At 46.1% G+C, this 22,995-nt stretch overlaps 1 protein-coding gene across 3 annotated transcripts; it reads right to left on the reverse strand.

Moving 5' to 3' along the window:
- Positions 1-3,771: 3,771 nt before the first annotated feature.
- Positions 3,772-5,184, reverse strand: LOC119340529. Of its 3 annotated transcripts, none has more exons than XM_037612452.1 (2): positions 5,095-5,184; positions 3,772-4,966 (listed from the first exon to the last, which is right to left on the reverse strand). In XM_037612452.1, the coding sequence occupies exon 2, from the start codon at positions 4,955-4,957 to the stop codon at positions 3,887-3,889; it is 1,071 nt and encodes a 356-aa protein (XP_037468349.1). In that variant the 5' UTR covers positions 4,958-4,966; positions 5,095-5,184; the 3' UTR covers positions 3,772-3,886. The 3 variants fall into 3 exon arrangements, with proteins under 3 accessions (XP_037468349.1, XP_037468350.1, XP_037468351.1); XM_037612453.1 differs by having other exon boundaries at positions 3,772-4,961; positions 5,095-5,183; XM_037612454.1 differs by having other exon boundaries at positions 3,772-4,972; positions 5,095-5,182.
- Positions 5,185-22,995: the final 17,811 nt, after the last annotated feature.

Consider the following 22,995-nt stretch of genomic DNA (forward strand, 5'->3'; position numbering starts at 1 on the left):
GGGGGTCCCTTTTTCATTCAGTTTCATGTTAACCCTTGACACGCAACTTCCCTCGGTGGCGGCCGGTTGCATCTCATACATGCAAGGGGAACGCTAAAAATTAGTCGACCGAGACTTTACGACCTGTATTCAGTCTCTGATGTGTTTTCTTTTTCAAAACACACTAGGCCTTTCCGATCTGAGAGGCTGGCAGCAGCATAGTATGCCTTCCGCTACGTGGGTTGTGGGTTGTGTGTTGTGGTTTGCGGCCCGTTCTTTTGTGCTTTTCTATTTTTATATTGTCATAGCTGTCCATGTAAATCTTTGTATGTTTTCTTCTTCTTCTTTTTTGCTGGGTTGTGTGCACCGTGTATGTACAGAAAAAGAAAGTTAATGGGGCTGCTGACTCTATGTGTATGTATACAGTATACATGTGTACTTGTCTAGCTTTTTACCTTTCTTTTTTCATTTCTTTTTAGTAGATTTTCCATTTATTTCTTTACTTGTATTTTCATTTTTGATTTATTATCTTTCTTGTTTAGGAAATATGGAACATTCAATTTTTTTAAGAACCTACATTTTGACGCGCATGAACAATTTTTATTCTCACAGGTTGTTGTCTTAATTTTTTATTCAGAGTTGTCGTTGCCTTTCCTACATGGACTTTTGTTTTATTTGCTTATTTGTATTTTGTTTATATATTTTTTTACTTTGTTTCTTTGTGTATTACCCAAAAATAATTTTTTATTGTGTTTATGTGCTATGTTTTTTTTCACGGGCGTACACCGTAAAGTTGCATGCCTAACACTAGGCATGCAACTGCAAGTGTCGCCCTCGACTGCAACTAACCTTTATTCTATTGGAGGATAGTGGAAGAGGGGAGGGGTAGTTGTGTTTGTCACAAGGCATGCAGTTGCAAATGTCGCCCTCAACTACAACTGCATGTCTACAAGCGAATGCAATTGACTTTTGTTCTGTTGGTGGGCGGCAGGAGAGGGGGTAGTTGCATGCCTCAGACTAGGCATGCAACTGCAAGTGTCGTCCTTGACTGCAACTGCATGCCTACCGGCCACCCGATTGCAACTGGTCTTTTTGTTATGTCGGAGGACATCGGGAGGGGGGCACAGTTGCATGTCTGACTGTAGGCACACAACTGCAAGTGTCGCCCCCGACTGGAATTGCATGTCTACCCATCCGACTACAGCTGACCTTTGTTTCGTCGGAGTGTGGCGGGAGAGGGGGAAGTTTCATGTTTGACACTAGGCATGCAACTGCAAGTGTCACACTCGAGTGAAACTGCATGTCGACGCACCCAACTGCAACTGGCGTTTGTTTTGTCAGAGGGCGGCGGGAGAGGGGGGCAATTGCATGTCTGACGCTAGGCATGCAACTGCAAGTGTCACCCTCAACTGCAACTGACCCTTGTTTTGCTGGAGGGCGGCAGGAGAGGGTGTGTGGGCGGAGTGAGGTAGTTGCATGTCAGACACTAGGCATGCAACTGCAAGTGTTGCCCCAGAATGCAACTGCATGTCTACCCAAAGAACTGCCATTGACCTTTTTTGTCGGAGCGCGACAGGGAGGGGGGAGTAGTTGCATGTCTGACAGTAGGCATGCAACTGCAAATATCACCCTCGACTCTGTGGTGTTTGTCGGTGGGAGGGGCAATTGCATGTCTGCCATTAGACACACAACTCCAAGTGTCGCCCCCAAGTGCAAATGCCTGTCTTCAATGCAACTGCAACTTTATGGTGTTTTGTCGGGGAGGAGCAATTGCATGTTTATCACTAGGCATGCAATTGTAAGTGTCATTCTCGAGTGCAACTGCATGTCTTCAATGCAATTGTAACTCCATGGTGTTTTGTTGGAAGAGGGCAGTTTCATGTTTGTCATTAGGCATGCAATTGCAAGTTCGTCCCCCGACTACAACTCTGTGTGGTTTGTTGGTGGGGAGGGGATAGTTGCATGTCGTCTTAAAATGTACGCAATTGGAAGTTTTGCCCCGGAGTGGTACTGTATGTCTTCAATGCTACTACAAACTTGTGGTGTTTTGTCGGGGAAGGGGTTGTTGCATGTCTGTCATTAGACATGCAACTACAAGTGTCGCCCACGACTGCAACCCTATGGTGTTTGTCAGTGGGGAGGGACAGTTATATGTCTGCCACTTGGCACACAACTGCCAGTGTCGTCCCTAAGTACAAGTGCATGTGTGCAACACGACTACAACTATGCGGTCTGTGGTGTTTTTGTCAATGGTTGGTGGCAGATGCATGTCTGTCACTAGGCATGCAACTGCAAGTGTCGTCCCGACTGCAACTCTGTCGTGTTTATCGGGGGTAGGGCGGCAGTTGCATGTCTGTCACTAGGCACGCAACTGCGAGTGTCGTCCTCGAGTGCAACTTGCGCCAAGGGATGTTGGCCAGTTGCATGTATAACGTTAAACCTTCAACTGAATGTGTCACAATCAGCCCACAAATGCGAGCGGTACAACAAGACTGCAACTGTAAATTTGTGTCCTAATTTTTTAACTTCAGTTTTTCTTCTCATTTCCCTTTTCCTTTTTCCCTTTTTTGTTTTTATCCTTTGTTTTCCATTATCCATTTTTAATTTTCCTTTCTCTATTTTATTATTTTAATTTTTTCCTCCTGTTTATCTGGTTAATTTGCTTTTTTTCCCTTTAATATGATTTTCATTTCCCATTAGTAGAAATACATTTCCTTGTGTGTATATGAATATTTAAAAATACATGTTCAAGTTTTTTTTTAAAATAATTAGTGAGCACTTTTCCGATATGCGGTGAACATTTTTCAATACGCGATGAAAAATTTTCTAGAATTATTCATGCAATTCATTTAGTAAATGTTCCTGTATTTTTAAAAAGTGTTTATGTATTTGAAAACATAATTCATATTTATTTTAAACTCTCCATAAAATTTAAAATTGTTCACGGTTCTTAAAAAATGTTCATGTAATTTTTAGAAAATGCTCGCACACATTTTTAGAAATTGTTCATGTAACAAAATTGTCCTTTGTCCTTCTGTACTTTGACAACCGCAGGCAGCAACTTCATAGCTCGTCAGCAAGCAATAGCAACCACAAAATTATTATTGTTTCTTTGTGTTCAAATCCTTTATAATTTTTCATGAACGAAAAATGACAATAAGTTATATGCCCATCTAAAAAAACACTACAAGCATGCATTGTATTGCATATACAAGAATTTTCCGGGAAAAAAATGCTATGATTTGAACAAAAAAGTTACCTCACTTGTTGAGGTTGTAGCTTTTTTGAGAAACGCTGAGGTTGTAGCTGGATAGCAAAACACATATTATATTTGTAGTTGTACAGCCCAAGTACAAGAAGAGGAAAAAATCCGGCAAAAAGCAACAGATTGCAGGGAAAAGAAAAAGATGAGATAACGGCCCAGTAGAAGTATAAAGCCAGCCCATAACAGCAAAAACACGCAAACAGTCACATAAACGAAGCAGGCCTGGCTTGTACATATATGCTAATGTCATATACGTATGCTGATGTCATCAGTCGACTGAGACTTCGCAAAGTCTCAGTCAACGTAGACCTAGACAGACCTTGCAACTGAGTTTTTTTAATCTTGTTCTTAATTTTTTTTTACATGAACGATCTTTTTTACAATACAAATTGTTTTTTGAAGAATGATAGGAAAACAAAGAGCGAGCAAGATGATATGGAGAGTAGGAATTATATTTTGCTTTCTTTTTTCCATTTTTGATATTTTACTTCTTTGTCATAAATATATTTTTATACAACTCAAACCCATTTAAAAGAACAGAGCACAATTAAATTTAATATACATGGTGCTGTGAACTGCTGCAGTCTAAGAACATGGTTAGAGAAAGAAGAAAACAACTCATATGGGAGGAGCACTATTGATCTAAAGGATACACTGGATGCCTGCATAGCTGACACAGGACTTGTGCTTGATCATCTGGAGTTGGGCTGTTTCATCATGTACCACCTCCACACCGGTGATGACAGCAGCCTGCTTGTCACTCTTGGTCCTGCCCTCGTCCCCAATGTCGAAAACTTTGTTGATGCAAAACCTGCCGGCTCCCAGGTAGAGCAGGCAGCCCCTTATTTGCACCCAGCCCCGAGGCGGGTCAAGGACTTGCCACTCGCGTAGCATCCTGGGAGCCCCGCCGTCGAGGCTGGAGAGGTCCGACGCACACAGGTTGTTGGGGCTGCTGTCAGCCATGCCGAACCAGAGGTTGTCAAGCTCGGGGACATGCTCGGCCCTGCCGCAGAAGGGCAGCGCCCAGCGGCCAGCCTTCCTCCACTGGCGGCTAGACGTGTCGAAGCAGTAGGTCCCGACGGGGCTGCGCCCGGAGGAGGATACGCAGATGGTGGAGCCTGCATTGAGCAGCGTGTAGGAGTGGATAGCGGTGCAGTCGTAGGCCGGGTCGTTGACATAGGGCGGCGGCGGGAGCCGGCTCCACTCCCAGCAGCTGTTCTCGCCGTAGGCGAGGGACTCGAAGCTGCAGGAGCTGCGGCCGGTGGGGAACCTGTCCATGACGTACAGAGCCACGGCGACGCGGGGGTCGGGGCCGCCGGCGCGAGCGATGGTGAACGAGATGGGGCTGTCCCCCTTGGGCTCGCCGAGGCTGGGGGCAGGCTGGACGCAGCCCGAGCTCGCGTCGCAGAGGATGGTGTGGCCTGCCGAGTCGACGGAGAGGATCCCGCTGCTGCTGTCGCCGCCGCCGCCGCCGCCGCCCCGCCCGTACAAGGGCAGGAAATCGAGCCGCATGTCGTCCAGGCCGTACGCCTCGAGCCTGAGCTTGGGCGCGGGCATCCTCGACAGGGCCGGAATCTTCTTCTTGGGCGCCGCCGCGGCTCGCGCTTCCTCCACGGATGCGTAGAAGAGCTTCTCCTCAGGCTTGATGCGGCTCACCGAGTAGGTGGTGCCTGTGCGCATCACCACGTTCACGAACTGCCGCGCCGCCCTCATTTACCTGCCCTGCCACTGAAAGATGAGATTTCTTTTTTCTTCTGACATTGTAATAGACAAACAAGATCTCTACAGACAAAACAAAACAGAAGGATAAAAATCGAAGAGGAAAGATTAAGTTTTGGGAGCAGCAATACCTGCAGCAGGGGAGGACTCGACGAATCGAATCGGTTACTGCGGCGGCCAGGACTGGCGGCGGCGGCGGCTGGGAGAACTGGGATGGAAGGATGGGATCTAGGTCTTGCCCCCTTTCTTCTGATCTTAAATGGATCAAACAGATGGGTAGACAATGGGCCGACTGGGCCGCATTACCACGGATCTGCCCAGACAAGGCCTCTCTTCAATTTCCATGGAGTATAAATTTGCATGCAAGTATTTTTTTTTATGACAGAAAACAGTTGTAGTAGCATAATGCTAGTGCATTTTTTTTAATGTTTTGGTTTTCTGTCTTGTTATGCAAGTAGTGCCAACGGGTGAGATTGTTATAGGCTGGATGGGATGCTCCAAGGGAGGGAAAGGTGTTCGGTTTTTCTACTAACTGAGTTGATGAACAAATTATCCTGCTAATTTATATACAGGAACCAATAGTTAGGGTGACCGAAATTTCGGTTCGGTTTACAGTTCTGATCAAAGTAAACCAAGTGGAAATGAACAAGTATATGGCTTGCGACCAGCTGATGTACGCCTGGAAAGGACCACAAGTGGATCCAATGAGTTGCCAAATAAACTTGCAAAATATTGAAAGACTTGTTCTCATCTGAGAAGAAAAAAAATTATAAATGTTTTACAAATACATAAATGTTTAATCACTATACGTAATTTTTCTGTATACTATTCTAATAAAAAGATAAAAAAAATCTTAAGCTAAAAACTTTACAGGCATGTGTCTATATTGTTTTAATCACTAAAGTGATTTTACTAGATGGTTTAGAGTTTAAAAAAATACAAAATAAAGAAACTACCTGTTAAGGGGTGGTGTCAAATGCCTCTTATTTATGAACTTTGATACACTGCATTTCCTAAATATTGTATTTGATATAAGTTGGAAATGTTGACAAGTATTTTAATTTCCAAATGGTAGGTCATAGGCCTGCCTCCTCCTCCCTACCCTGTTTGACGACTCCACCATGCTCTTGCCACCCCTCGGCCCTGGCTAACTAGTGCAACACGTACGTACATAAGGACATCTCCACCGGCAGCCCCCGAAAAGACTTTGGGGTTGCCGGCTAGAAAAGGGGCCCGCATCGGCGGCCCCTAAAGGTTGCCAGCGCAAGGCGAGGCCCAATATATACTTTGTCCAACACTCCCGCGCCAGCCCTTGTGGCCCCTCTGTCGAGGGGGGGGTGGGATGACCCCCGGACAGGCTCAAGGGTATGAGTCAACTTTTCCATACATTGGGACGGCCCAAGTCCCTCAGTCCGACTAGCCCTCTAATACGTCTCCAACGTATCTATAATTTGTGAAGTCTTCATGCTATTATATTATCAACCTTGGATGTTTTATATGCATTTATATGCTATTTTATATGATTTTTGGGACTAACCTATTAACCTAGAGCCCAGTGTCAGTTTCTGTTTTCTCCTTGTTTTAGAGTATCGCAGAAAAGGAAAACCAAACGGAGTCCAATTGACCTGAAACTTGACGAAGCTTATTTTTGGACCAGAAGAAGGCCACGGAGTCAAAGAGTTGGGCCAGAAGAGTCCCGGGCTTTCCACGAGGGTGGGGGGCGCCCCCCTTGGCGCGCCTCCCTGCCTCATGGATAGCCCGGAGACCCCCCTGACTTGTTATCGACGCCAACACCTCTCATATATACCCAAACTTCCAGAAAGAAACCTAGATCGGGAGTTCCGCCGCCGCAAGCCTCTGTAGCCACGAGAAATCAATATAGGCCCTCTCTGGCACCCTGCAGGAGGGGGCCATCATCACCGGAGGCCATGGAGGAGGATCCCGGAGAGGCCATCATCGCAGCCAAGGACCAGAGGGAGACCCTCTCCCCATCCAGGGGGGAGGCCATGGAGGAGGAAGCACAAGGGGGAGAACCTCTCCTCCTCTCTCTTGGTGGCACCGGAGTGCTATCGAGAGGGGAATCATCATCGCGATGATTGTCTTCATCAACATCACCATCCTCATCTATTTTACGCGGTCCACTCTCCCGCACCCTGCTGTAATCCCTACTTGAACATGGTGCTTTATGCCACATATTATGATCCAATGGCGTGTTGCCATTCTATGATGTTTTGAGTAGATATCCTTGTTGGGGAACGTAGCAGAAATTCAAAATTTTCTACCCATCACCAAGATCAATCTATGGAGATACTAGCAACGAGAGAGAGGGGAGTGCATCTTCATACCCTTGAAGATCGCGATGCGGAAGCGTTACAAGAACGCGGTCGGTGGAGTCGTTCACGAAGCGATTCAGATCGCGGCCGAATCCGATCTAAGCACCGAAGAACGGTGCCTCCGCGTTCAACGCACGTACAACCCGGGGACGTCTCCTCCTTCTTGATCCAGCAAGGGGAGAGGAGAAATTGAGGGAGAACTCCGATAGCATGACGGCATGGTGGTGGTGGAGCTCGTGGTATTCCTGCAGGGCTTCGCCAAGCACTACGGAGTAGGAGGAAGAGTTGGAGGAGGGAGGGGCTGCGCCAAAAGCAAGGGTGCTGCAGCCCTCCCACCCCCTCTCTATTTATAGGGTGAAGGGAAGAGGGGTCGGCCCCTCTAGATCCCATCTAGAGGGGGGGCGGCGGCCAGGAGGAAACCCTAGATGGGTTTGGGCGCCCCCACCCCCTAGGAAACTTGCCCCCCCAAGCCGGGAGGGGGGGCTGCCCTAGGGGTGGCGCCCCTACCTCTCTAGGTTAAGTGAGATGGGGTGGGAGGGGCACTCAGCCCCTTAGTGGGCTGATGTGCCCCCTCCCCTTGGCCCATAAGGCCCCCCCCCAACACTTGCCGGGGCCTCCGAAACCCCTCTCGGACACGCTGGTCATCACCTGGTACCCCCGAAACAATTCTGGACTCCAATACCCTTCGACCAATATACCGATCTTCACCTCCGGACCATTCTGGATCTCCTCGTCATGTCCAAGATCTCATCCGGGACTCCGAACAACCTTCGGTAACCACATACTATTTCCCATAACAACTCTAGCGTCACCGAACCTTAAGTATGTAGACCCTACGGGTTCAGGAACCATGCAGACATGACCGAGACATTCTCCGGTCAATAGCCAACAGCGGGATCTGGATACCCATGTTGGCTCCCACATGTTCCACGATGATCTCATCGGATGAACCACGATGTCAAGGATTCAAGCAACCCCGTATGCAATTCCCTTTGTCAATAGGTATGTTACTTGCTCGAGATTCGATCGTCGGTATCCCAGTACCTCGTTCAATCTCATTACCGGCAAGTCACTTTACTCGTTCCATAATGCATGATCTCGTGACTAACTACTTAGTCACATTGAGCTCATTATGATGATGCATTACCGAGTGGGCCCAGAGATACCTCTCCGTCATAGCGATGTGAACTAGATTACTGAATCTAGTAAACCCTTTGGGTGTTGGTCACATAGTGATGTGAACTATGGGTGTTAATCACATGATGATGTGAACTATCGATGTTAATCACATGGTGATGTGATCTAGATTATTGACCCTAGTGCAAGTGGGAGACTGAAGGAAATATGCCCTAGAGGCAATAATAAAGTTATTATTTATTTCCTTATTTCATGATAAATGTTTATTATTCATGCTAGAATTGTATTAACCGGAAACATGATACATGTGTGAATACATAAACAAACAGAGTGTCACTAGTATGCCTCTACTTGACTAGCTCGTTGATCAAAGATGGTTATGTTTCCTAACCATAGACATGAGTTGTCATTTGATTAACGGGATCACATCATTAGGAGAATGATGTGATTGACATGACCCATTCCGTTAGCTTAGCACCCGATCGTTTAGTATGTTGCTATTGCTTTCTTCATGACTTATACATGTTCCTATGACTATGAGATTATGCAACTCCCGTTTACCGGAGGTACACTTTGTGTGCTACCAAACGTCACAACGTAACTGGGTGATTATAAAGGTGCTCTACAGGTGTCTCCGAAGGTACTTGTTGGGTTGGCGTATTTCGAGATTAGGATTTGTCACTCCAAATGTCGGAGAGGTATCTCTGGGCCCTCTCGGTAATGCACATCACCTAAGCCTTGCAAGTATTGCAACTAATGAGTTAGTTGCGGGATGATGTATTACGGAACGAGTAAAGAGACTTGCCGGTAACGAGATTGAACTAGGTATTGAGATACCGACAATCGAATCTCGGGCAAGTAACATACCGATGACAAAGGGAACAACGTATGTTGTTATGCGGTCTGACCGATAAAGATCTTCGTAGAATATGTAGGAGCCAATATGAGCATCCAGGTTCAGCTGTTGGTTATTGACCGGAGACGTGTCTCGGTCATGTCTACATTGTTCTCAAACCCGTAGGGTCCGCACGCTTAAGGTTTCGATGACAGTTATATTATGAGTTTATGAGTTTTGATGTACCGAAGGAGTTCGGAGTCCCGGATGAGATCGGGGACATGCCGAGGAGTCTTGAAATGGTCGAGACGTAAAGATCGATATATTGGACGACTATATTCGGACATCGGAAAGGTTCTGAGTGGTTCGGGTATTTTTCGGAGTACCGGGGAGTTACGGGAATACGGGGGGAGAAGTATTGGGCCTTATTGGGCCATACGGGAAAGAGAGAGGAGCTGCCTAGGGCAGGCCGCGCGCCCCCCCAAGGCCTAGTCCGAATTGGACTAGGGGGAGGGGCTGCGCCCCCTCCTTCCTTCCCTTCTCCCTTCCCCTTCCTTGTCTCCTACTCATACTACATGGAAGGACTCCTAGTTGGACTAGGAAGGGGGAATCCTACTCCCGGTGGGAGTAGGACTCCCCTAGGGCGCGCCATAGAGAGGGTCGGCCCTCCCCTCCTCCACTCCTTTATATACGGGGGCAGGGGGCACCCCATAGACACACAAGTTGATCTTCGTGATCATTCCTTAGCCGTGTGCGGTGCCCCCCTCCACCATATTCCACCTCGGTCATATCGTTGCGGTGCTTAGGTGAAGCCCTACGTCGGTAGAACATTATCATCGTCACCACGCCTTCGTGCTGACGGAACTCATCCCCGACACCCTGCTGGATCGGAGTCCGGGGATCGTCATCGAGCTGAACGTGTGCTGAACTCGGAGGTGCCGTACGTTCGGTGCTTGGATCGGTCGGATCGTGAAGACGTACGACTACATCAACCGCGTTGTCATAACGCTTCCACTTACGGTCTACGAGGGTACGTGGACAACACTCTCCCCTCTCGTTGCTATGCATCACCATGATCTTGCGTGTGCGTAGGAAAATTTTGAAATTACTACGTTCCCCAACAGTTTATTGCAATACGGTTATTCATTTATGTAAGAGAATAAATTGTTGTTCTGTTTACATGAATAAAACCTTATATGGTTACACACCCAATGAAAATGGTTCGTTGGATCTCGATCATAGTGATACACATATTCATAATATTGAAACCAAAAGATGCAAAGTTAATAATGATAGTGCAACTTATTTGTGGCACTGCCGTTAGGTCATATTGGTGTAAAGCGCATGAAGAAACTCCATGCTGATGGGCTTTTGGAATCACTTGATTATGAATCACTTGATGCTTGCGAACCATGCCTCATGGGCAAGATGACTAAGACTCCGTTCTCCGGAACAATGGAGCGAGCAACTGACTTATTGGAAATAATACATACTGATGTATGCGATCCGATGAGTGTTGAGGCTCACGGCAGGTATCGTTATTTTCTGACCTTCATAGATGATTTGAGCAGATATGGGTATATCTACTTGATGAAACATAAGTCTGAAACATTTGAAAAGTTCAAAGAATTTCAGAGTGAAGTGGAAAATCATCGTGACAAGAAAATATGGTTTCTACGATCTGATCGCGGAGACGAATATTTGAGTTACGAGTTTGGTCTTGAATTAAAACAATGTGGAATAGTTTCACAAATTCATGCCACCTGGAACACCACAGCATAATGGTGTGTCCGAACATCATAACCGTACTTTATTGGATATAGTGCAATCTATGATGTTTCTTACCGATTTACCACTATAGTTTTGGGGTTATGCATTAGAGACAGCTGCATTCACGATTAAAAAGGGCACCATCTAAATTCATTGAGACGACACCGTATGAACTGTGGTTTGGCAAGAAACCAAAGTTGTCGTTTCTTAAAGTTTGGGGTAGCGATGCTTATATGAAAAAGTTTCATCCTGATAAGCTCAAACCCAAATCGGAGAAATATGTCTTCATAGGATACCCAAAAGAAAATGTTGGGTACACCTTCTATCACAGATTCGAAGGCAAGATATTCGTTGCTGAGAATGGATCCTTTCCAGAAAAGGAGTTTCTCTCGAAAGAAGTGAGTGGGAGGAAAGTAGAAAACTTGATAAGGTAATTGTACCTTATCCCTTATTGGAAAGTAGTTCATCACAAAAATTTGTTCTTGTGACTACTACACCAATTAGTGAGGAAGCTAATGATGATGATCATGTAACTTCAGATCAAGTTACTACCGAATCTCGTAGGTAAACCAGAGTGAGATCCGCACCAGAGTGGTACGGTAATCCTGTTCTGGAAGTCATGTTACTAGACCATGACGAACTTGCGAACTATGAGGAAGCTATGATGAGCCCAGATTCCGCGAAATGGTTTGGGGCCATAAAATCTGAGATATGATCCATGTATGAGAACAAAGTATGGACTTTGATGGATTTTCCCGATGATCGGCAAGCCATAGAAAATAAATGGATCTTCAAGAGGAAGACGGACGCTGATAGTAGTGTTACTATCTACAAAGCTAGACTTGTTGAAAAAGGGTTTTTGACAAAGTTCAAGGTGTTGACTACGATGAAATTTTCTCACTCGTAGCGATGCTTAAGTCTGTCCAAATCATGTTAGCAATTGCCGCATTTTTATGAAATCTGGCAAATGGATAAACAAAACTACATTCCTTAATGGATTTAAAGAAGAGTTGTATATGACGCAACCAGAAGGTTTTGTCAATCCAAAAGATGCTACCGAAATATGCAAGCTCCAGCGATCCATCTATGGACTGGTGCAAGCATCTCGGAGTTGGAATATACGCTTTGATAAGTTGATCAAAGCATATAGTTTTATACAGACTTGCGGTGAAGCCTGTATTTACAAGAAAGTGAGTGGGAGCACTACAGCATTTCTGATAAGTATATTGTTGATCGGAAATAATGTAGAATTATTCTGCAAAGCATAAAGGAGTATTTGAAAGGAGTTTTTCGAAGAAGGACCTCGGTGAAGCTGCTTACATATTGAGCATCAAAATCTATAGAGATAGATCAAGACGCTTGATAAGTTTTTTCAATGAGTGCATACCTTGACAAGATTTTGAAGTAGTTCAAAATGGAACAGTCAAAGAAAGAGTTTCTTGCCTGTGTTACAAGGTGTGAAATTGAGTAAGACTCAAAGCCCGACCACGGCAGAAGATAGAAAGAGAATGAAAGTCATTCCCTATGCCTCAGCCATAGGTTCTATAAAGTATGCCATGCTGTGTACCAGATCTATTGCATACCCTACCACTGATTTTGGCAAGGGAGTGCAATAGTGATCTAGGAGTAGATCACTGGACAGTGGTCAAAATTATCCTTAGTGTAATAAGGATATGTTTCTCGATCATGGACGTGACAAAAAGGTTCGTCGTAAAGGGTTACGTCGATGCAAGTTTTGACACTGATCCAGATGACTCTAAGTCTCAATCTGGATACATATTGAAAGTGGGAGCAATTAGCTAGAGTAACTCTATGTAGAGCATTGTTGACATAGAAATTTGCAAAATACATGCGGATCTGAATGTGGCAGACCCGTTGACTAAACTTCTCTCACAAGCAAAACATGATCACACCGTAGTACTCTTCGGGTGTTAAATCAAATGGCAATGTGAACTAGATTATTGACTCTAGTAAACACTTTCGGTGTTGGTCACATGACGATGTGAACTATGGGTGTTAATCACATGGTGATGTGAACTATTGGTGTTAAATCACATGGCAATGTGAACTAGATTATTGACTCTAGTGCAAGTGGGAGACTGAAGGAAATATGCCCTAGAGGCAATAATAAAGTTATTATTTATTTCCTTATTTCATGATAAATGTTTATTATTCATGCTAGAATTGTATTAACCGGAAACATAATACATGTGTGAATACATAGACAAATAGAGTGTCACTAGTATGCCTCTACTTGACTAGCTTGTTGATCAAAGATGGTTGAGTTTCCTAACCATAGACATGAGTTGTCATTTGATTAACGGGATCACATCATTAGGAGAATGATGTGATTGACATGACCCATTCTGTTAGCTTAGCACCCGATCGTTTAGTATGTTGCTATTGCTTTCTTCATGACTTATACATGTTCCTATGACTATGAGATTATGCAACTTCCGTTTACCGGAGGAACACTCTGTGTGCTACCAAACGTCACAACGTAACTGGGTGATTATAAAGGTGCTCTACAGGTGTCTCCGAAGGTACTTGTTGGGTTGGCGTATTTCAAGATTAGGATTTGTCACTCCGAATGTCGGAGAGGTATCTCTGGGCCCTCTCAGTAATGCACATCACTTAAGCCTTGCAAGCATTGCAACTAATGAGTTAGTTGCGGGATGATGTATTACAGAACGAGTAAAGAGACTTGCCGGTAACGAGATTGAAATAGGAATTGAGATACCGACGATCGAATCTTGGGCAAGTAACATACCGATGACAAAGGGAACAACGTATGTTGTTATGCGGTCTGACCAATAAAGATCTTCGTAGAATATGTAGGAGCCAATATGAGCATCCAGGTTCCGCTATTGGTTATTGACCGGAGACGTGTCTCGATCATGTCTACATTGTTCTCGAACCCGTAGGGTCCGCACGCTTAACGTTACGATGACAATTTCAATATGAGTTTATATATTTTGATGTACCGAAGTTTGTTCGAAGTCCCGGATATGATCACGGATGTGACAAGGAGTCTCGAAATGGTCGAGACATAAAGATTGATATATTGGAAGCCTATATTTGGATATCAGAATTGTTCCGGGTGAAATCGGGATTTTACCGGAGTACCGGGAGGTTACCGGAACCCCCCCGGGAGATAAATGGGCCTTAGTGGGCTTTAGTGGAAGAGAGGAGAGGTGGCCAGGACTGGGCCACGCGCCCCTCCCCCTAGTCCGAATAGGACAAGGAGAGGGGGCGGCGCCCCCTTCCTTCTCTCTCTCCTCTTTCCCCCTCCCGAATCCTATTCCAACTAGGAAAGGGGGGGAATCCTACTCCCCGTGGGAGTAGGACTCCTCCTGGCGCGCCCTCGTCCTGGCCGGCCGCACCCCCCTTGCTCCTTTATATACGGGGGTAGGGGGGCACCTCTAGACACACAAGTTGATCTTCGTGATCGTTCCTTAGCCGTGTGCGGTGCCCCCCTCCACCATATTCCACCTCGGTCATATCGTTGCGGTGCTTAGGTGAAGCCCTGCGTCAGTAGAACATCATCATCGTCACCACGCTGTTGTGCTGACGGAACTCATCCCCGATACCCTGCTGGATCGGAGTCCGGGGATCGTCATCGAGCTGAACGTGTGCTGAACTCGGAGGTGCCGTACGTTCGGTGCTTGGATCGGTCGGATCGTGAAGACATACGACTACATCAACCACGTTGTCATAACGCTTCCGCTTTCGGTCTACGAGGGTACGTGGACAACACTCTCGCCTCTCGTTGCTATGCATCACCATGATCTTGCGTGTGCGTAGGAATTTTTTTGAAATTAATACGTTCCCCAACAGTCGCGTCGGGCGGCCAGGTGTGGCTATGCAGAGGGCGCGAGGGGGCTTTGAGCTGCGCGGATCTCTTGGGGGCGCGGCTCGGAGGCCCAGGGCGGCGCAGTGAGGTGGAGTCGTGGTGGTGGCTGATCTACCGGCTCCAGTGGGCGCGTGTGACAGCAGTCAGGAACTGTGGCAAGGATGCCGGGGCAGCGGCCCCGGAACGATGCTGCATCGGCATGGGCTGCTGCGGCGGTTGGGGACGGTGGATTCGGGGCAATGCCCGCGGATCTGGCCCCGGCAAACGCGTCGTCTCTTTGTCGCATGAGGTGCTGCAGTGGGTCATCGCGTGAGGGCTTTGGCGGCTGACGACGGGAGGTTCTCTTCACATCAGGCTTGGCTCGAGTGGTCTGGTTATACATGGGTGCCCAGATCTGTAGGCTCATTGTTCGGTGATGAGGGACTTGGGCGAAAGCTTTTGATGACATTGGCACCTATGGGTGTCGTGACCTTCTTGGAGGCGCCATCGTAGAGTTCTTCCTCTCCTTTCATGTGCCTGGGCTCTCCGGGTGAGAACCTAAACTTCAGTATTCTGGAGTGGGCGGCGGCGGCGTTTTACATCGTAACCTTCTTGGAGGCGTCGCTTTGGAGAGTCAGCCTTTGGATGTTGTGTGGGCTCTTCCGTTTTCATGGGCGGTGTATGCCGGGGCGGCGGCTCCGGGATCTTCAGTTGAGAGCCGAGGCGGCGGCCTCGGGCAGCGGTGCAGCGGTGGCCCCAGGAGGTAAGGCTGTTTGTCGACATGGCTTGAGTGAGGACTTTGAGCTGCGTGGGCGGCAAGGTTGTCGGCTCGGTCGACGCGTCCCAGCGGGAGCGGTTGGATGGCATGTCGAGGCGGCAGTCCCGGATGTGGTGCGGCGTTCGTGGTCTGCGTGCGGTTGTCCTGAGCAGTGCGGGCTGCGGACAGCTGTATCATGCGGCGTTGCTGCTCGAGGGTGAGTGGTGACATGTCAGGGCGGCGGCCCCGGATGTGATGCAACTTTCGTGGTCTGCGTGCAGTTGTCCTGAGCAGTGTGGGTTGCGGGCTGATGTATCGTGCGGCTTTGCTGCTCGAGGGTGAGCGGTGCCATGTCGGGGCGGCGGCCCCGGAAGGCGGTGTCGGTTGAGTGCGCAGGGCGCAACGGAGTAGTGGATGTCGAGGCAGCGGCCTCGGGAGATTTGCAGCTTCGAGGGCATGGACCTTGTGTCGCGTGGGCGACATGGTTGTCATCGATGTTGTTCGTGGGTGGGCTTTGCCTAGTGTGTGTTAGCCTTTGGGGTGGGCTTGGCCCTTGTTGTTCCGGTTTTCACCCAGTTTTCCGTAATTAACTGGGCAATTCTCTTCTGCTTAATTAATAGATGAGGCAATCTTTGCCTCCGTTTCGAAAAAAAAGTATTTTGTTTTTTGTCCAGACCTCCATGAATATTTTTTCGTCACGAGATTTTCTAGGACACGTCTAGCGAGCTGTCCACTACTCCGTAGCGCTCCGTGGCGGCCCTCCCAGTCCACCCTTGATCCCCCCATTAATTCCCGTGTCTAGCCATCAAGCCCACTGGCTTCCTTCCCACCCGCCTCCTGTGTTTCTCCTCACCGTCTCCTTCCTTCTCCTCGCCTAACCCACGTCCCATCTTCTTCTCCCCCAAGCAAGAAGGGACAATACACCCTTTTCTCCAAGCTTCTTGAAGGAAATATGCCCTAGAGGCAATAATAAAGTTATTATTTATTTACTCATATCAAGATAAATGTTTATTATTCATGCTAGAATTGTATTAACCGGAAACATGATACATGTGTGAATACATAGACAAACATATAGTCACTAGTATGCCTCTACTTGACTAGCTCATTGATCAAAGATGGTTATGTTTCCTAACCATAGACATGTGTTGTCATTTGATTAGTGGGATCAAATCATTAGAAGAATGATGTGATTGACATGACCCATTCCATTAGCCTAGCACTTGATCGTTTAGTATACTGCTATTGCTTTCTTCATGACTTATACATGTTCCTGTAACTATGAGAATTATGCAACTCCCATTTACCGGAGGAACACTTTGGGTACTACCAAACATCACAACGTAACTGGGTGATTATAAAGGAGTACTATAGGTGTCTCCGAAGGTACATGTTGAGTTGGCGTATTTCGAGATTAGGTTTTGTCACTCCGATCGTCGGAGACGTATCTCTGGGCCCTCTCGGTAATGCACATCATTATAAGCCTTGCAAGCAATGTGACTAATGAGTTGGTTACGGGATGATGCATTACAGAACGAGTAAAGAGACTTGTCGGTAACAAGATTGAACTAGGTATTGGATACCTACGATCGAATCTCGGGCAAGTAACATACCAATGACAAAGGGGTTTTACCCTACATCAGGAACAACGTATGTTGTTATGCGGTTTGACTGATAAAGATCTTCGTAGAATATGTAGGAACCAATATGGGCATCCAGGTTCCGCTATTGGTTATTGACCGAGAATAGTTCTAGGTCATGTCTACATAGTTCTCGAACCCATAGGGTCCGCACGCTTAACGTTACGATGACAGTTTTATTATGAGTTTATAAGTTTTGATGTACCAAAGTTTGTTCGGAGTCCCGGATGTGATCACGGACATGACGAGGAGTCTTGAAGTGGTCGAGACATAAAGATCAATATATTGGAAGCCTATATTTGGACATCGGAATCGTTCCGGGTGAAATCGGCATTTTACCGGAGTACCGGGAGGTTACCGGAACCCCTCGGGGGGTTATTGGGCCTACATGGGCCTCGAGGGAGAAGAGGGAAGGAGGCAGGAGGGGGCCGCGCGCCCCTCCCCTTCCTAGTCCGAATAGGACAAGGGAAGGGGGGCGGCGCCCCCCCTTTCCTTCCCCTCTTCCTCCTCTTTCCCCCCTTCTCCTATTCCAACTAGGAAAGAAGGGAGTCCTACTCCCGGTGGGAGTAGGACTCCCCCCTTGGCGCGCCCTCCTCGGCCGGCCGCCTCCTCCCCCCTGGCTCCTTTATATACGGGGGTGGGGGGGCACCCCATAGACACACAAGTTGATCTACGGATCGTTCCTTAGCCGTGTGCGGTGCCCCCCTCCACCATATTCCACCTCGGTCGTATCGTCGCGGAGTTTAGGCGAAGCCCTGCACCGGTAGAACATCATCACCGTCACCACGCCATCGTGCTGACGGAACTCATCTCCGGAGCTTTGCTGGATCGGAGCCCGGAGATCGTCATCGAGCTGAACGTGTGCTGAACTCGGAGGTGCCGTACGTTCGGTGCTTGGATCGGTCGGATCGTGAAGACGTACGACTACATCAACCGCGTTGTCATAACGCTTCCGCTTACGGTCTACGAGGGTACGTGGACGAACACTCTCCCCTCTCATTGCTATGCCATCACCATGATCTTGCGTGTGCGTAGGAATTTTTTTGAAATTACTACGTTCGCCAACAGTGGCATCCGAGCCTAGGTTTTATGCGTTGATGTTATATGCACGAGTAGAACACAAGTGAGTTGTGGGAGATACAAGTCATACTGCTTACCAGCATGTCATACTTTGGTTCGGCGGTATTGTGAGATGAAGCGGCCCGGACCGACATTACGCGTATGCTTACGTGAGACTGGTTTCACCGTTACGAGCACTTGTGCTTAAAGGTGGCTGGCGGGTGTCTGTCTCTCTCACTTTAGCTGAATTGAGTGTCGCTACGCCCGGTCCTTGCGAAGGTTAAAACAACACTAACTTGACGAACTATCATTGTGGTTTTGATGCGTAGGTAAGAACGGTTCTTGCTAAGCCCGTAGCAGCCACGTAAAATTTGCAACAACAAAGTAGAGGACGTCTAACTTGTTTTTGCAGGGCATGTTATGATGTGATATGGTCAAGACGTGATGCTATATTTTATTGTATGAGATGATCATGTTTTGTAACCGAAGTTATCGGCAACTGGCAGGAGCCATATGGTTGTCGCTTTATTGTATGAAATGCAAACGCCCTGTAATTGCTTTACTTTATCACTAATCGGTAGCGATAGTCGTACAAGCAATAGATGGCGTAACGACAACGATGCTACGATGGAGATCAAGGTGTCGCGCCGGTGACGATGGTGATCACGACGGTGCTTCGAAGATGGAGATCACAAGCACAAGATGATGATGACCATATCATATCACTTATATTGATTGCATGTGATGTTTATCCTTTATGCATCTTATCTTGCTTTGTTTGACGGTAGCATTTTAAGATGATATCTCACTAATAATCAAGAAGTGTTCTCCCTGAGTATGCACCGTTGCGAAAGTTCTTCGTGCTGAGACACCACGTGATGATCTGGTGTGATAGGCTCTACGTTCAAATACAACGGGTGCAAAACAGTTGCACACGCGAAATACTCAGGTCATACTTGACGAGCCTAGCATATACAGATATGGCCTCGGAACACGGAGACCGAAAGGTCGAGCGTGAATCATATAGTAGATATGATCAACATAGTGATGTTCACCATTGAAACTACTCCATCTCACATGATGATCGGACATGGTTTAGTTGATTTGGATCACGTGATCACTTAGATGACTAGAGAAATGTCTGTCTAAGTGGGAGTTCTTAAGTAATATGATTAATTGAACTTAAATTTATCATGAACTTAGTACCTGATAGTATTTTGCTTGTCTATGTTTGTTTGTAGATAGATGGCTCGTGTTGTTGTTCCGTTGAATTTTAATGCGTTCCTTGAGAAAGCAAAGTTGAAAGATGATGGTAGCAATTACACGGACTGGGTCCGTAACCTGAGGATTATCCTCATTGCTGCACAGAAAAGTTACATCCTGGAAGCACCGCTGGGTGCCAGGCCTGCTGCTGATGCAAGTGACGACGTTAAGAACGTCTGGCAGAGCAAAGCTGATGACTACTCGATAGTTCAGTGTGCCATGCTTTACGGCTTAGAACCGGGTCTTCAACGACATTTTGAACGTCATGGAGCATATGAGATGTTCCAGGAGTTGAAGTTAATATTTCAAGCAAATGCCCGGATTGAGAGATATGAAGTCTCCAATAAGTTCTATAGCTGCAAGATGGAGGAGAATAGTTCTGTCAGTGAACACATACTCAAAATGTCTGGGTATAATAATCACTTGATTCAACTAGGAGTTAATCTTCCTGATGATAGTGTCATTGACAGAATTCTTCAATCACTGCCACCAAGCTACAAGAGCTTCGTGATGAACTATAATATGCAAGGGATGAACAAGACTATTCCCGAGCTCTTCACAATGCTAAAAGCTGCGGAGGTAGAAATCAAGAAGGAGCATCAAGTGTTGATGGTTAACAAGACCACCAGTTTCAAGAAAAAGGGCAAAGGGAAGAAGAAGGGGAACTTCAAAAAGAACGGCAAGCAAGTTGCTGCTCAAGAGAAGAAACCCAAGTCTGGACCTAAGCCTGAAACTGAGTGCTTCTACTGCAAGCAGACTGGACACTGGAAGCGGAACTGCCTCAAGTATTTGGCGGATAAGAAGGATGGCAAAGTGAACAAAGGTATATGTGATATACATGTTATTGATGTGTACCTAACTAGAGCTCGTAGTAGCACCTGGGTATTTGATACTGGTTCTGTTGCTAATATTTGCAACTCGAAACAGGGACTACAGATTAAGCGAAGATTGGCTAAGGACGAGGTGACGATGCGCGTGGGAAATGGTTCCAAAGTCGATGTGATCGCGGTCGGCACGCTACCTCTACATCTACCATCGGGATTAGTTTTAGACCTAAATAATTGTTATTTGGTGCCAGCGTTGAGCATGAACATTATATCTAGATCTTGTTTGATGCGAGACGGTTATTCATTTAAATCAGAGAATAATGGTTGTTCTATTTATATGAGTAATATCTTTTATGGTCATGCACCTTTGAAGAATGGTCTACTTTTATTGAATCTCGATAGTAGTGATACACATATTCATAGTGTTGAAACCAAAAGATAAAGAGTTGATAACGATAGTGCAACTTATTTGTGGCACTGCCGTTTAGGTCATATCGGTGTAAAGCGCATGAAGAAACTCCATACTAATGGGCTTTTGGAATCACTTGATTATGAATCACTTGGTACTTGCGAACCATGCCTTATGGGCAAGATGACTAAAACGCCGTTCTCCGGAACTATGGAGCGGGCAACTGATTTGTTGGAAATCAAACATACTGATGTTTGTGGTCCAATGAATGTTGAGGCTCGCGGCGGGTATCGTTATTTTCTCACCTTCACAGATGACTTAAGCAGATATGGGTATATCTACTTAATGAAACACAAGTCTGAAACATTTGAAAAGTTCAAAGAATTTCAGAGTGAAGTGGAAAATCATCATAACAAGAAAATAAAGTTTCTACGATCTGATCGTGGAGGAGAATATTTGAGTTACGAGTTTGGTCTACACTTGAAACAATGCGGAATAGTTTCGCAACTCACGCCACCCGGAACACCATAATGAAATGGTGTGTCTGAACGTCGTAATCGTACTTTACTAAATATGGTGCGATCTATGATGTCTCTTACTGATATACCGCTATCGTTTTGGGGTTATGCTTTAGAGACGGCCGCATTCACGTTAAATAGGGCACCATCAAAATCCGTTAAGACGACGCCTTATGAACTGTGGTTTGGCAAGAAACCAAAGTTGTCATTTCTTAAAGTTTGGGGCTGCGATGCTTATGTAAAGAAACTTCAACCAGATAAGCTCGAACCCAAATCGGAGAAATGTGTCTTCATAGGATACCCAAAAGAAACTATTGGGTACACCTTCTATCACAGATCTGAGGGCAAGATTTTCGTTGCTAAAATCGGATCCTTTCTAGAGAAGGAGTTTCTCTCGAAAGAAGTGAGTGGGAGGAAAGTAGAACTTGATGAGATAACTGTATCTACTCCCTTATTGGAAAGTAGTTCATCACAAGAATCGGTTCCTGTGACAACTACATCAATTAGTGAGGAAGCTAATGATATTGATCATGAAACTTCAGATCAAGTTTCTACTGAACCTCTTAGGTCTACCACAGTAAGATCCGCACGAGAGTGGTACGGTAATCCTATTCTGGAAGTCATGTTACTTGACCATGATGAACCTACGAACTATGAGGAAGTGATGATGAGCCCAGATTCCGCAAAATGGCTAGAGGCCATGAAATCTGAGATGGGATCCATGTACGAAAACAAAGTATGGACTTTGGTTGACTTGCCCGATGATCGGCAAGCCATTGAGAATAAATGGATCTTTAAGAAGAAGACTGACGCTGATGGTAATGTAACTGTCTATAAAGCTCGACTTGTTGCGAAAGGTTTTCGACAAGTTCAAGGGGTTGACTACGATGAGACTTTCTCACTCGTAGCGATGCTTAAGTCTGTCCGAATCATGTTAGCTATTGCTGCATTTCATGATTATGAAATTTGGCAAATGGATGTCAAAACTGCATTCTTGAATGGATTTCTAGAAGAAGACTTGTATATGATGCAACCAGAAGGTTTTGTAGATCCAAAAGGTGCTAACAAAGTGTGCAAGCTCCAGCGATCCATTTATGGACTGGTGCAAGCATCTCGGAGTTGGAATAAACGTTTTGATAGTGTGATCAAAGCATATGGTTTTATACAGACTTTTGGAGAAGCCTGTATTTACAAGAAAGTGAGTGGGAGCTCTGTAGCATTTCTGATATTATGTGTAGATGACATATTATTAATTGGAAATGATATAGAATTTCTAGATAGCATAAAGGGATACTTGAATAAAAGTTTTTCAATGAAAGACCTCGGTGAAGCTGCTTACATATTGGGCATCAAGATCTATAGAGATAGATCAAGACGCTTGATAGGACTTTCACAAAGCACATACCTTGATAAAATTTTGAAAAAGTTCAAAATGGATCAGGCAAAGAAAGGGTTCTTGCCCGTGCTTCAAGGTGTGAAGTTGAGTCAAACTCAATGCCTGACCACAGCAGAAGATAGAGAGAAAATGAAAGATGTTCCCTATGCTTCAGCCATAGGCTCTATCATGTATGCAATGCTGTGTACCAGACCTGACGTGTGCTTAGCAATAAGCTTGGCAGGAAGGTACCAAAGTAATCCAGGAGTGGATCACT

This window comes from Triticum dicoccoides, chromosome 7B, assembly GCF_002162155.2.
Source record: "Triticum dicoccoides isolate Atlit2015 ecotype Zavitan chromosome 7B, WEW_v2.0, whole genome shotgun sequence".
Classification (NCBI taxonomy): domain Eukaryota; kingdom Viridiplantae; phylum Streptophyta; class Magnoliopsida; order Poales; family Poaceae; genus Triticum; species Triticum dicoccoides.